This window comes from Camelina sativa, chromosome 11, assembly GCF_000633955.1.
Source record: "Camelina sativa cultivar DH55 chromosome 11, Cs, whole genome shotgun sequence".
In the NCBI taxonomy this organism is placed as follows: domain Eukaryota; kingdom Viridiplantae; phylum Streptophyta; class Magnoliopsida; order Brassicales; family Brassicaceae; genus Camelina; species Camelina sativa.
Window position 1 is genome coordinate 39197943 of NC_025695.1, and position 14305 is coordinate 39212247.

General features: G+C 38.7%; 2 protein-coding genes across 3 annotated transcripts; one reads left to right on the forward strand and one right to left on the reverse strand.

Moving 5' to 3' along the window:
• On the reverse strand, positions 741-2779 carry LOC104725575 (heavy metal-associated isoprenylated plant protein 3-like). 2 transcript variants are annotated; one of them, XM_010444250.2, is made up of 5 exons: positions 2610-2779; positions 2344-2515; positions 2039-2247; positions 1840-1921; positions 741-1224 (listed from the first exon to the last, which is right to left on the reverse strand). In XM_010444250.2, exons 1-5 carry the CDS (start codon positions 2616-2618, stop codon positions 809-811), a joined length of 888 nt encoding a protein of 295 aa, XP_010442552.1. In that variant the 5' UTR covers positions 2619-2779; the 3' UTR covers positions 741-808. The 2 variants fall into 2 exon arrangements, with proteins under 2 accessions (XP_010442552.1, XP_010442553.1); XM_010444251.2 differs by having other exon boundaries at positions 741-1203; positions 2610-2773.
• Positions 11344-13355, forward strand: LOC104725576 (probable UDP-arabinopyranose mutase 4). Its single transcript, XM_010444252.2, has 3 exons — positions 11344-11910; positions 12007-12257; positions 12650-13355. Exons 1-3 carry the CDS (start codon positions 11590-11592, stop codon positions 13194-13196), a joined length of 1119 nt encoding a protein of 372 aa, XP_010442554.1. The 5' UTR covers positions 11344-11589; the 3' UTR covers positions 13197-13355.

The following is a 14305-nucleotide window of genomic DNA, read 5'->3' on the forward strand; positions in this document are numbered from 1 at the left end:
TAATTTATTGATTGTAATTTTATATTAAGTACTGAATTGAAATAAATCGTTTATATAAATATTGATTTGTATTAAACTATTAGAAAAAGAATTTTATTTAATAATATAATAAATAAAAGTTTTGTTTTTAGTGTAAAATTTGGTGTTGTGGTTGGAGATGTAAAACTTTTTAGAACACCGAAACACAAAATTTAGTGTCAAAATTTGATGTTTTGGTGTTTTATGGTTGGAGTTCTCTTAATCCCGTGTATAATTTCATAATTGTAGCCATGAATGATGGTGAAAAGTGGGATACTTTTCATAGATAATTTCATACAAAAGTAAAAAGTGGAATAATCATAACTGAATGTACAAAGAGGCCAATTGGTGAAGAGTATATGTTAGTCCAGTGGATAATTTCAGCCTAATTTTCATAGAGGTGATGTAACGTTCGCTAAGGATAATTTAGTTAGTTCAGTTTTTTTAAAAAATTTATTTGACAAAAAAAGTTTCGAGTTTGATGCATACGATATCAGGGTGTCGTGTTTCTTTTTAGTTATGTGAGAATTGGAATTATTTGGAAATTTGTACGAAACTGATGTGTTTTTTAGTGTTTCATTTCATTTAAAATTAATGTCGTGAGGTGATGAAATACACTAGGAGGACAATTTTTTATTTAACATTTTTTTTTAAAAATACGATCATTTAATTCGGATGAAACAAAAAATAAGTTACCAAAAGAAAGAGTACATTCAAATTAAAATACGGCATATAGATAAAGTAAAAATAAATAAATCCTACAAACAAACCCATCAAACTGACGATTTTATTACATAATGGTACAAGTGTTGGGGTTCTCGTCACTGAATATCTGTGGTGGATAAGCAAACATCTCCACGGGGTACCTTGGTGGCTGGTACTGATACTCATTCTTCTTCAGGTCTACCACTATGTTCCCCTCCACGGCCGCACCACCATCGCCTTTGGCACCACCGTCCTCCTTGGCCTCTTTTCCTTCTTTGGGTTGCCCATCTTCCTTTTTCTTCTCCTCCTTGTCTTTGGTTTCTTTTTCTTTTTCCGGAGGTTTTGGCGGCGGATCTTGCTTGACTACCGCGGCGTGCTTCCCGACCCTCTTGTAAACGAACTCAACTAGCTTTTCCGGGGTAAAAACTCCTTTGACGCTCACTTGTGATGCTTTAAAATCTGGTTCCACAGACTCGACTCCTATATAAAAACATGTTTTGGCTTTAAAATTGGTTAATTTTGCTAACATTCCAATAAATTTCTACCTATCATAGTTAACAACAATGTCCTGAAACAAAACACTTGTACAACTTATTTATAGAGGATATATTTAACATTACAACTAAAGAAAAAAAAAAAAAAAATCAGAGTGTATAGAACTTTGGGATTCTTGGGGAATAGGTAAAGTAAAAGTAAAACTAACGTAGTTGACTTAAGTTAAGACTCGACTCAACCCTACTCGAATTATGTAATCTTGAATAATTTAAAATAAGCAAAAACTATTTGTAAAGAAGAAAGAGTTGAAGCTATATGATTATAATAACAAAACTTAGGTGAATGGGTTTCATTTTCTAATGAAAGATTCACTAAACACATGCTCTTTCAAATTGCTATCTTTAAAAAAAGGACCTACATAGTACACACTTACAGTTTCAATTACAATAAAGAAATGGAATCATTTTATGACATACAGAAGAGTCCAAAACTTGATGTCCCAATTAAGTGTAGTCCCACAAATTCAGAATTAAAACTCAGATTTAATAGGAATTGTACCCAATTCAGAATATTTTAATTAAAAAATTTAAACAAGAAGAGTGAAAAAAAAAAAATACAAACCTTTCATTCTCATGATTCTCTTTTGAATCTCCATGGCACATGCTTCACAATGCATGTGAACACTAAGCACCACTGTCACTACCTGTTTTTTTTTTCTCAGTGCCCACAAAACATTATTGTTAATTTACACAGAACCAATCAACTCTCCTTCAAATTACAAATCAAACCCCTAAAATCTTACAAATATTAAAAACAATACCTCTTCTTTTTTCTCCTCAGGTTTAGGCTTCTCCTCCTCCTTTTTCTCCGGTTCGTTCGGAACCGGTTTAGGCTCCGGAACCGGCGAGAGAAGCTCCACTTGACGGTGGCTCTTCCTCTGTAGCCTTTCCAACACTTTTAATGGATCTGCCTTCTCTCCTTTCACCACAACTTTACTAGTTTTACAATCAGTTGTTACATCCTCCACTCCTATATATATCACATTTTCCCATTAGACCAAAACTTAGCTTAAAAATTTTTAAGTACTAAAAACTAAAGAAGCACTGTAATGAGTAATAGTGATACCTTCAAAGCCTTTAAGGCATCTATGGATCTTTTTAGCACAACCTTCACAATGCATAAAAATCTTAAGAACTATATCTTGAGGCTCTTTCTTCTTCTCTTCTTCTTCAGGTTTCTTATCCTCTGGTTTCAGTTGTGGCTCTTCAGCTTTCTTCTCCTCCATTTTCTTATCTTCCTGAAAATGGCAAAAATAAGGAGTAGTGAATTTGAGAAGTCAATAGTGTTTGTCTATGTAAAATTTCGAAAAAGTTTGAAAAAAACACACTAACCTCTCCCATTGAATTTAGTGTCAGTGTTGAGACTTGAGAGTTGAGTGGCACAATTATTTAAGCTTTTTTCTTCTTTCTTTCTTTCTTTCTTTCTATGGACCGTCAGATTTGGTGCTTTTGATCTGTTTATATATTACACACACACCACATATATGTTTTTTTCTTTTACCCCACAGAGACAGAGCGCATTTACTACCAATTTCGTATTTCGTATTGAAATAATGTATTTTTACTACTATCTTTTTTGTCCCATTCAATTACTATTATTCATAGATTTTGTTGTTGTTGTCATTGCTTTGAATGTGTTGTACTTTTGTTGTTTGTTAATGCTGGACTTGAATGTTTGCATCACATAAAAAATAATAATTAATGGTGGTAAAATACGTTATTTGAAAGGGATTTGAAACACAGAGAAAATGTGATGAAGAAAAAGTTCAAAATTTTCTAGACGTTGTGTCATTTTCGAAACCTCTTATAATTGACACGAAAATCTCGTGAAAGGGGGAACAAATACTTGACTATATATTGAAAAATCTAGTCAAAAAGTACAACTATTTACTTGAGAATGGTTTATTGAATTCTGCCAAAAAGAAATTAAACTCCTCTAATAATTTATCCACTATTTCGCACAACCTAGACTTTGATTAAGTAACAAATAAAATGTATTATTGCAAATGGCATACCACAAAATAGGTAGAAATTCACATGGGGGGTGTAAATACTAAGTCCTGGCAGAAAGACTTGGAATTTTATAAGAAGACATGTTGTATCCATGACAAATTATATTCTTTCGATGTCAGAAAACGCCTTAGTTTGACAGTTTCCCGTTGAGATATTAGAGAAGTCTTAATGTGTACATATTTATGAATCCTAATTGAACCTGTCAATTGTATTAACAAAAAAAAAAGAATAAACGTACAAAAAAAATACACAAATTTAGATGAGATATATAACTTTATCTTCACATACATAGCCGACATTTCGAATATTTAAGGAGCGCTAAAGGAGTGACGGGGCTAAACCGGCTAAGAAGCTCCCGCCTACGTAGACCAACAAGAGGCCATGCATAAATTAATAAGTACTACTATTCTTTTTATCGAGAAGTGAAATATTATAACAATAATTTTTTTTTTGCGATAATTTGTTATAATGGCACGATGTTTTTGAATCTAGAGAGTCTCGTCATGTGTTTCAGTTTGGTTCCTTCCATCTCTCTCTCCTTTAAACTATTACTTGTCCCATTTATTGGATGGTTGGTGTTTTTAGTTGCAAATACCAACCGATTCTATCTTTGCTAGTATTTGGCAAGGCTTTACTAAAAAGTATGTAAAAGCCTTCTCTTTTGTACTAGACTTTGAAGAAAATATTCCATCAGGATATATTGCTATATATGGTATTATAAATTTATAATGAAACGTTTTTTACCTAAACAATGAACTTAGTGGGCTTCCTTAAGTCCAGTAGTAGTTAAGGAAGACGACTATATAGATCATCTAATCTTGTGATACGGGAACAATCAAATTCTTTTCTTTCTATTTTTTGGCAAAGATATGTTCATTAATTAATTAAAGGAGTCTCGTACAAACAGGAGGATCGTTTAAGATCACTTTTACTAAAGCATCAGCTTTCTTATTTTGCTCTCTCGGAATGTATTGAAAAGAAAGCTCTAGAAAAGTAGAAAAGATAGTGCGGATATCATGTATAATCCCATGGAGCTCTTTGTGAGAAATCTCCGATTTGATGACTTCGATCAATTGAGTCGAATCCGAAGCTAAAGAGAGTTTTGAAAAACCTAGATCTGATGCCTGTGTCAAGGCTTTGAGTAGGGCAAGTCCTTCTGCTAGAAGCGGTGAACCAACATGAGTCATCCTGAGGGCGTCAGAGCGTTGAGAGTTCGTGGCTCGATTCGAGAAGTGCCATCCCAGTCCTGCAGATCTCGATGTTCGATCCTAGGCAGCGTCGGAGAAACCAAGTGTTACATCTGGTGGTGGAGGTTGTTGTCTCTGGTTTCTTTGCTTGACTTTCCGATCTTCCTCTAGTAATTGAGCCTCTTGCCATTCCCGAGCTAAGGTGACTGCCACTCGTACTGTCTCGATTGGAGGGTCATGGCTTTTCTCAAAAATCTGATGATTGCGAGCAGTCCAGATTTTCCAAAGGATCCAGGGGTAGAGGGGGCCTTGTCCAACCCCGGTTGGCGGTAAGCATATACTCTTTTGGAGAGCTTCAAAAGCCTCTATATTTGTGGTGAAGAGGTTTGATTTGATTTGATGTTGTACCGGGGTCTGTTCCCAAACCTGTTTTGCGTAGGTGCAGGTGAAGAATAGGTGGGTTGCGGTTTCTTTGTTGGCACAGAAAGGGCAGCAAACCGTCAAATTGACCTGTCGTGCCTTGAGGTTCTCTCCCACAGGTAAAGCTTCCCGCATTAATTTCCATAGAAAGAATTTGATTTTCGGGGATGTTTTTATATTCCAAATATGCTCTTTCCACTTGAAGTCTTTGACCGTATCCTGCAACAGGGTAGGTGTCGGGTGTTGAACAATGCTCTCATAGTAGCCAGAATTTGTGGAGTAGGTTCCCGAGGTTGTGGATAGCCAAGCATAACTATCCTTCCCACCCCATTTACTTAGTTTGATCTCCAGGATTTGATCAGCAAATCCTGGGAGAATTTGCATTACTTTTTCTTTGTCCCAATCCAGCGTCTCCGGAGATATCAGGTGGTGGACATTCAGGTTAGCCGTGTCCTGAGGAGCTGGTCCCATTGGCACCGTTGGGGAGGTAAGAGAGATCCAAGGATCTTTCCAGATAAGGGTATCAAACCATTACCAATTACTCTTCCCAACTGTGTTTTCAGGAGCTCTTTACCAATAAGGATGCCTCTTCAGCCATGGGAGGTCGAGGTCGGGGGATTGCTTTCTAGAAAAGGGGTTTTGTAGCAGTATTTACCGAGGAGGACTCTAGCTAAAAAGCAGTTGGGTTTTGTCAAAATTCTCCAGCTTATTTTGGCCAGGAGTGCATCATTGAAGCATTGTAAGTCGCGGAAACCTAGGCCTCCTTCCCCTTTTGCTCTTGCTAGTTTCTCCCAGGAAACCCAACACATTTTATTTTTCTCCATACTCGAGTCCCACCAGAAACGAGTTAGAACTGATTGTATATGCTTGTACAGGGAGCAGGGGAGCTTAAAGCAGGACATGGAGTAAGTTGGCATTGCAGCTAGTACCGATTTTAGCATTGTCATTTTCCCCGCAACTGTGAGGTGTCGAGAGGACCAACTGCAAGCTCTCTGGCGGATTCTATCCACTATTGCTGTAAAGAGGTCCTTCTTTTACCTGCCAAACAGCTCAGGAAGCCCCAAATATTTACCAAGTCCTCCCTCCTTATGGATCCCCAGATGAGATTTGATTCTGTCTTTTGTTTCAGGGGGCGTTTTAGCAGAGATTGTGATCGCAGACGTGGCTGCGTTTATCATTTGTCCTGAGGCTCTTCCATACTCGTGAAGGATTCGTTGCAGAGTGTTGCAGTTTTGTTGATCCATCTTGCAGAAGAACATGGTGTCGTCTGCGAAGAGTAAGTGGCTGAGTCTTGGACTATGTTTTCTAACTTTGATTCCTGTAAGCTTTTTCTCATCCTGAGCTTTCTTGCATAGGCCTGTCAGCACTTCACTGCAAAGGATAAATAGATAGGGGGGTAGCGGGTTTCTCTGTCTGATACCGCGCTTGGGGGTTACCAGTCCTTGTGCTGATTCATTTAGGAGATAGGAGTAGCTCACGGTGGTAACACATTGCATGATCCAGCTTGTCCAGGTAGGGTGAAATCCTAGTCGTTCCAGTACCTTGGATATAAAATCCCATTCAATCCTGTCATATGCCTTGCTCATGTCAGTTTTAACTGCCATATACCATCTTTGTTTTGCTGTGGAGGAATGCAGGTAATGGAGAACTTCATGCGTTATGAGCACATTGTCTGAGATGGCTCTCTCCTGTACAAATGCATTGGTTCTCTGACACAATCGTGTGCAGGATGGGTTGCAGCCTTCTGGTAAGGATTTTTGAAATGATTTTATAATACACGGTGCATAGGGCAATGGGCCTATAGTCTGATATTTTCTTTGGATTTGTGATTTTAGGGATCAAACGGACATAGGTCTTGTTTATATTATTTGGTAGGATAGCCGTGGAGAAGAAGCTCTGGACTTCAGTGATGATCTGAGTTCCCACAGTTTGCCAGTTCGATTGAAAGAAACTGGCTGAGAAACCATCTGGCCCCAGGGCTTTGTCAGCATGAATGGAGAATCAAGCCGCTTTGATTTCTTCTTGTGATGGTAGAGAGATCAGCTTTCGGTTTGTATCCTCGGAAATCCATGGAGACAAAGCCTCATGCACCGTTGTGGAGTCATACAAACCTACAGATTGAAAAAGGTTATTGTAGTAGTTTGTTATGAATTGCAGGATCTTGTTCTCTTCGTACCAAGCTTGTCCATTATCATCTTCTAACACAGCAAGTTTATTGATTGTTTTCCTTCCCTTGGTGATAGCATGAAAATACCCAGTATTTTTGTCTCCTAGAGTCAGCCACAGCTGTTGACTTCTCTGCTTCCAAAATGCCTCTTCATCACTGTAAGCTTGTTTTAACTCATCATTTATTACCGCTATCATCATGGTGTTAGCTGAAGAAGTTGACATTGAAATGTCTAGTTTTTGGCGAGCCTCCTCTATTCTCTTCTGACTATTGAAATGATGTTGCTTTGTCCACCGGATAAGGGCAGTTCTGCACTTGTTAATTTTCTGTTCAACTTGCTCTTCTTCCTCTGGCCTCTAGTTTTCCTTAATGAGATGTGTGACTTCCTTGTTGCGTTTTAGTCTTTTTGTTGTGTAGATCAAAGAAAGTCATGAGAGGTCGGTGATCAGAGCCTTCAAATTCGAGATACTGGGAACGACCTGAAGGATAGGCCTTAGCCCAGGAGGTATTCGACATTGTCCTATCTAATCTGCACTGCACTAAGTGATTATAATGTCGACCTTGCCAAAATAAGAAGTTCCCGGAGTGTTGCAGATCGAAAAGATCAAGTTCTGACATCATTGTGCGCAAGTCAATGAAAGATCCCTCTGGTCTGGCTGGGCCCCCTTGTTTCTCAGATGAGTCTATCATGTCATTGAAATCACATGTTAATAGCCATGGATCACTTTGCATTTTGCTTATATCAGTTATCTGATCCCACACTAATTTTCTCTTTGCCTTCTCAGGTTCGCCATAGATGAAGGTAGCGAAAAAGCTTTTTCCCTCTGCTTTGATGGATGTATCTATGAAGTTTGAGCTTTCCTGCAGTACCTCGAGTTCGATATGATTTTTCCAGAGTAGAGCAAGACCCCCACCTCCCTGGCCATGAGGTGAGACAAGTTTAATTGCTGAATAATTTAGACATTGGAGTTTAGTGAGAACAAAGTCATCAGCATTCTTTGTCTCCATGAGGAAGATTATGTCTGGGGAGAAACGTTTGTGTATCTCCCGAAGTCTGCAAACTGTCATGGGATTCCCCAAACCACAACAGTTCAAGCTCAGAGTTCTTAAGGAAGAGGTTGTGGAGGATCCCAAAAACCCTCCTTGGTCTTTACAATGGATGGTATGATGGTAGCTTGTGGTGGGACTCTACTAGTAGACGGTCTGTTATCAGCTTGTCTTGAAAAATTTTGGTGACTTTGTCTATTCTGTCCCCCAGTGCCGTTGTTCACAGTGTTCTCTCCACCATGGGATGTATGGTTCTCAGGATTGGTTCTTCGCTTTGGGGAATTTTGAATGAGCACCTTGTTTCTCTTGCTAGATTTGGCACCTAACAAATGTGTTGGTCCTTTGCTTGCAGCTTTATTGATTGGAGGGCGGCCTCGTTTTTTCTTTTTTGTCCCCTCTCTACCCTCAGCATTTAGAGCCGGATGTTGCGGGAGATCATGGCTCATATCAGGTTGGCTCTCTTCAAACTCCCTGTTTGCGATTGTAGCATTTGTAATAATTTGGGAGGCTGTCTCCACCATGCGATTGTAGCATTTGTAATAATTTGGGAGGCTGTCTCCACCATTAGATTTCGAGCCTCCCCTTGGATGACTCTTTGTTTTCTGGCGGCTTGTTCCGTAGGGTCAGGAACACTTACATATTGGATGGTGACATCACGGAGCTCTCCCATTACTTCTTCTCGTGAAGGTACCACAGGGGGGAGGGGGAAGTGTATTATGGGGAGGTGTGACCTCTGGTTCAGTATCTCGTTCAAGAGGGGGACGTCGGGGGCGTGAGGTTTCAGAGAAGTCCATAGGTATGTTTGTACTTCTTTCTTTACTTTGTGTTTTTCCCTCCATTGCCAGTACTGAGGTCGACGTTCAGGGAACAGTTGTCTTGGGTGATGTCTGGAGGGATTCTCTCTAGAGTAACTTTGTGGTTGTCTATCCAATCTTGCAGGGAGTACTGGGGGTTGGTGTCTCGCTCTTGGCGCCGAGTAAGCTCTGAGACTTAGAAGTCTATCCTCCGGGTATCTTCCTTGAGATTGGGGTGGTCCTGATGAACCCGTTTGGCGGGGTAGTGGTTTTGGATGGGATGATGAGAGGAGGCATTGCGTCCTGAGGAGGGTGAGCTTATTTTTTGAGATGGGGGCTGGTTTGTTGTAATTTCCCTCGATCTTTCTCTGGTTGTTTTAACTAGTCCCAGGCAATCTTTCTTTTCATGCGACAGTCTACTGCAGTGAGAGCAGTGATTTTTCAGTCCCTTGTATTCCAGGGAGATGAGGGCTTCACTGCCATCATGGAACTCCACTATTGTATCCTTAATGAGAGGTTGGAGACCATCTATCAAAATGCGCATTTTAATCATGGTGGAGGTGATTTCCTGGTCTAGGAGCTCGCCAACTCCCTCCCCAATGGATTCAATCATTTCGAGTTTCCAGTAATGTTTTGGTAGCCCTTTGATGTCAATCCAAAATGGGATTTTGGATGGAAAGGATGGGGAGATGATAGGCTCACACTTCTGGAGTATGACCATCCATCTATCGAAATGGTAAGGTCTGTTGGCTAGGACCTTGATCATATCTTCTTCATATTCGAAGAGAAACTGGAAACAACCATTTCCTAAGTCAGATCCAGTAGCTTTACCCCGGAGATTCCATCTGTTAGATAGGAAAGGTATGAGTGACCATAGTCTCTGTTGAGCAGGATTGGTGAGTCGTCCTATCAGTGTGAGAGCGTTTTCCTCTATAAGGTCCATGTTGTCAAGATCTGGTGCTCTGACTCTTCTGCGGACAGGTGGAGCAAACTCATCTTGCTTTTCTTTGCCTTTCAGGTGGTAGGGGATACTTTTCTCCATAGTGAAGAGAGTCGAAAGAAGCTCGTGGTCTCCTTGTTTGGAGTTAGGATTCTTCACACTAAGTTGAGAGTTTTCTTGCCGTTAAAGCTGAGGTTTCTTGCTTTAAAAGCTGAGAGTTAACTTGCGAGTAATAATAAATGCAGGTGGAAATACAGTTCTTCATACTGAGGTGAGGGAGTTCAAGATATTTAAGGGAAGTCTTAAATGATAGAGAGTCGAGAGGTTACTATAGTGGGGTTTGAAGTACTCTGTTCATATTCCTTACCAACCATGGCAGGCGAGGGTTAATGCTTGAGTATAGGTGATGGGGCGTCTCCTTGGTTACAAAAGCAGACGGCCAGACATGAGGGGCGTCTCCTGCGCCGGACTCATTCCGGAAGGGCATCGGTCGTGACCAAAGTCCGGCGAAAAATGTTTGAAAATCGGAGAAATTACTAGAAAAAGAAGTAAAAAGTGGGTAAAATCTGTTTTTTTTTAACTTTGTTTACTTCTTTTCGCTCCTTTTGGAAAAGGACTAAAGAGAAAACCCTTTTGTAGTTATATCAAATTCCTTTCTAGAAGTTATTTTCGGTTTATCTACACGACAAAATTAGTTTACCTTTTAATGAATTTATCAGAAGAATCCCATGTGGGATGGTTGTAATGTGAGTTTTCGATCTAATACAATGAGTTAGCGGACCTAAAAAATATTTACGTTCTCTTTTTCTTGAAAAAAAAGAAATTATGTTCACAATTTTTAGTTAATCTCTCTTCTTCAGAACTAAAAGTGTATATGTTTTACACAAGAATATTTCTTCTCTCTAGTAGTGTCGAGAATAATTGAAAACATATGACATGATTGAATAGTGTGGTTCAACAATCGTTCAACGATTTATCAAAAAAAAACAATAAAAAAAAAAAAAAACAATTGTTCAACGAATCAACTGAACGGTCGTCCATTAAGTCTACAATTTCCAACTTTTAAGCTATTGTTGTTCCACTTAATTCAGAAATTCCAAATCAGTATCTAAATGTCTTTTTCTTTTTTTCTTTCATTAACTAGTAAAGAAAGGTACAATAAAGGCAGTTTTTCATCTGTTGGTTTATCTAAAGAAATTTATTTCGTATAGGTTACTGATAAGCAAGTTAGGTAGCTTCCGATCCGTCTTTTGATATTTGGTTAATAGCTAAATTGTATATATACTCAAAAAAATATTTGATGTTCTGTTTAGAAACATCTATGTTTTTTAAGCAATAGGACAAAAGGTGGAATATTTTATATTAAGTAGACTATATAGTTTAGAGCATTTAAAATGAACGTCGTCCTCTATCTTCTCGATAACGAGATTTAACCTATATAATTCCTAGTGATCGCAATATTCAAACAACCACGATTATGAAGGAAATGTAGTTGATCATCAATTCACTTTTTTATAAAGGAATTTGAGAACCGTTATATAAATCTCAAGCCATTCCCCTTAAGAACAATCACCTCATACACAGAGCTAATTATGAAATATGGGATTTCACTAAGCCAATTCTTATGAAATCTCAAATCAAACCCTTTGTACTTACTTCAACAAAGAAAGCACGGACCTCTTGGAGGGAAGAATTTTTTTTATCTTGGTCCCAATTCAAGACTTAACTCTCTTAAGTACCAAAAATGGCTGGCTACAACCTCGAAGCGGCACCTTTAAAGGACGATGTGGATATTGTGATCCCAACCATTAGAAGCCTCGACTTTCTTGAACAATGGAGACCATTTTTGCAGCATTACCACTTGATCATTGTCCAAGATGGAGACCCTTCGATCAATATCCGAGTTCCTGATGGTTATGACTACGAGCTCTACAACCGCAATGATATCAACAGGATCCTTGGTCCAAGAGCTAGTTGTATCTCCTACAAGGATGGTGGTTGTCGTTGCTTTGGCTTCATGGTGTCCAAAAAGAAGTATATCTACACCATTGATGATGATTGCTTTGTAAGTCTCTTTTCCATTTATATTCGTTACACGTTTTGATAGTATTATATTCATGCAACTTTATACATTTTTTCTTTTTGAAAACAAAAAAAAAAGGTGGCAAAGGATCCAAGTGGGAAAGAGATCAATGTGATAGCTCAGCACATAAAGAACCTTGAAACACCTTCAACACCACACTACTTCAACACTCTCTATGACCCTTTTAGAGATGGAACTGATTTCGTCAGAGGGTATCCTTTCAGTTTAAGGGAAGGTGTCCAAACCGCCATATCTCATGGCCTTTGGCTCAACATCCCTGATTACGATGCTCCAACCCAACTCGTAAAGCCCCGCGAACGTAACACCAGGTCATAATATAAAAATTTCAACATCCTTTCCAGCGTTATATTTGGGTTGGTTGTAGATTCTCGGTTTGGATAGGATGAAATAATTGACAACTAATACTTAAAAAAAAAAAAAACTTTTAATAAAATTTTAACCAGTTTCGTATATTAAATTATCAACTTGTTTCAATTCGGTAGGATGAAATTTGTGTGATTCCTATTTTTTTCAAGTCTAAAGATATTTTACCAATTCTCAATGTTAAAAAAATAATTCATTTGGTTTGATATGTTTTGCCACCGTCCCTCATCTGTATTTTTCTTTAATGGTTAATATTAAAGAAAATGGTTTTTTTTTTTAAAACAAAGAATTTGTTTAGCCAAGAAACTGTTAGAGGATTTTTTTTTGGTATTTACAGGTATGTTGATGCAGTAATGACAATCCCAAAAGGAGTATTGTACCCAATGTGTGGCATGAATCTTGCTTTCAACAGAGAGCTTATTGGACCTGCTATGTACTTCGGCCTTATGGGTGAAGGCCAGCCCATTTCCCGGTATGATGACATGTGGGCTGGTTGGGCAGCCAAGGTGGTGTGTGACCACTTGGGCTTTGGGGTCAAGACCGGTTTGCCGTATCTATGGCACAGCAAAGCCAGTAACCCGTTCGTAAACCTGAAGAAAGAGCACAAGGGACTCCACTGGCAAGAAGAAATGGTTCCTTTCTTCCAAAACCTTCGTCTCTCCAAAGAATCTGACACCGCAACTAAGTGCTATATGGAACTTTCGAAGATGACAAAAGAAAATCTCACTAAAGTGGATCCTTACTTTGAAAACTTGGCAGATGCAATGGTCACTTGGATTGAGGCGTGGGATGAGCTTAACCCGCCGGTTAAGAATGAGGCGTGCGATGAGGAGCTTAACCCGCCGGTTAAGAAGGGCACTATCAAAGATGTCAAGGCCAAATGATGAAGATTATAGTGTGTGATGCTATTGTTGCTACATGTATAAGTAATGTTTTGTTTTGAATAAGTAATGATGTGAGTTTATTATATGATATTGTACTTTACTTTTCTCCGTTTTGGAAGTGTGCGTGATTATGTAATAACTTGATATGTATTGAGCTCAGAGCCGACCCAAAGACCAAACCAATGAAGCAATGCTTGTGGCTCTATAGAAAATTCTATATTTTATAGCCAATTTTCGGCCTTTTTTTCAAAAAATTTGTCTAATCTAGTGGTATTAATCTTGTATTGCATGTATTCTAGCTCGGGTTCGACTCTTATAAACGTCAAAACAGCCTTTTTATTTTTCTTTGTTTGTCGCCTTTAAATTCATAGAGCCGGCTCTTTGAGCGTGATGGGAAGAATAAGAATATCGTTATTTCTTATTTCATGGATGACTTCGTTGATGATTTTGCCGTTATCTATCAAATTTTTTGTCGTTTAACGTGAAATAAAATTTTATCTCAACAAGACGTATTGATATTGCCGTCTCTGGGAGTGTCTTTCTAAGGTAGACGTAATATGAGGTAGGCTTTTGCATGAAGTGTTTTTTTTCTCTCTTGATATAATCTGTCCAAAAGTTAATTAAAGAATTAAAAAGATGTGGAAACAATTATATTGACTTTTTTCGGGTTTTAAAGATGCACTTCATGACGGAAAAAAGAGATGCACTTCATGTTCCTAACGTACACGTGTGCTGTTTATCGTTTTCTCTTAAGACTTTTAATAGTAGTTTTTGTAATCTTATGTTATATAATAAGTTTTAAGTTGTTTGCATTTTTTTATATTCTTAGTTAGTTGTTCTTGGATCTTTTAAAACAAGGTGGAAAAAGAAATTACACACGCTCTACATGCGCTCTTTCTCTTTCTGCAAAGGTGAAAAAAAATGCGATCCAATTCCTTTTTCTTTCACCTTCGCCAATCTCGGTGTAGGCTCTCACCGGCCACCATGGCCAAAAACAAACCCAACCTCTAGTAACTCATCGGAGAGGCCCTCACTCCCACATGCGTCCAATGATGCAGCTGGTAGCTCTCCCCCCTCTCACCCTCCCAAGACGTTACCTGAGCCTTTGA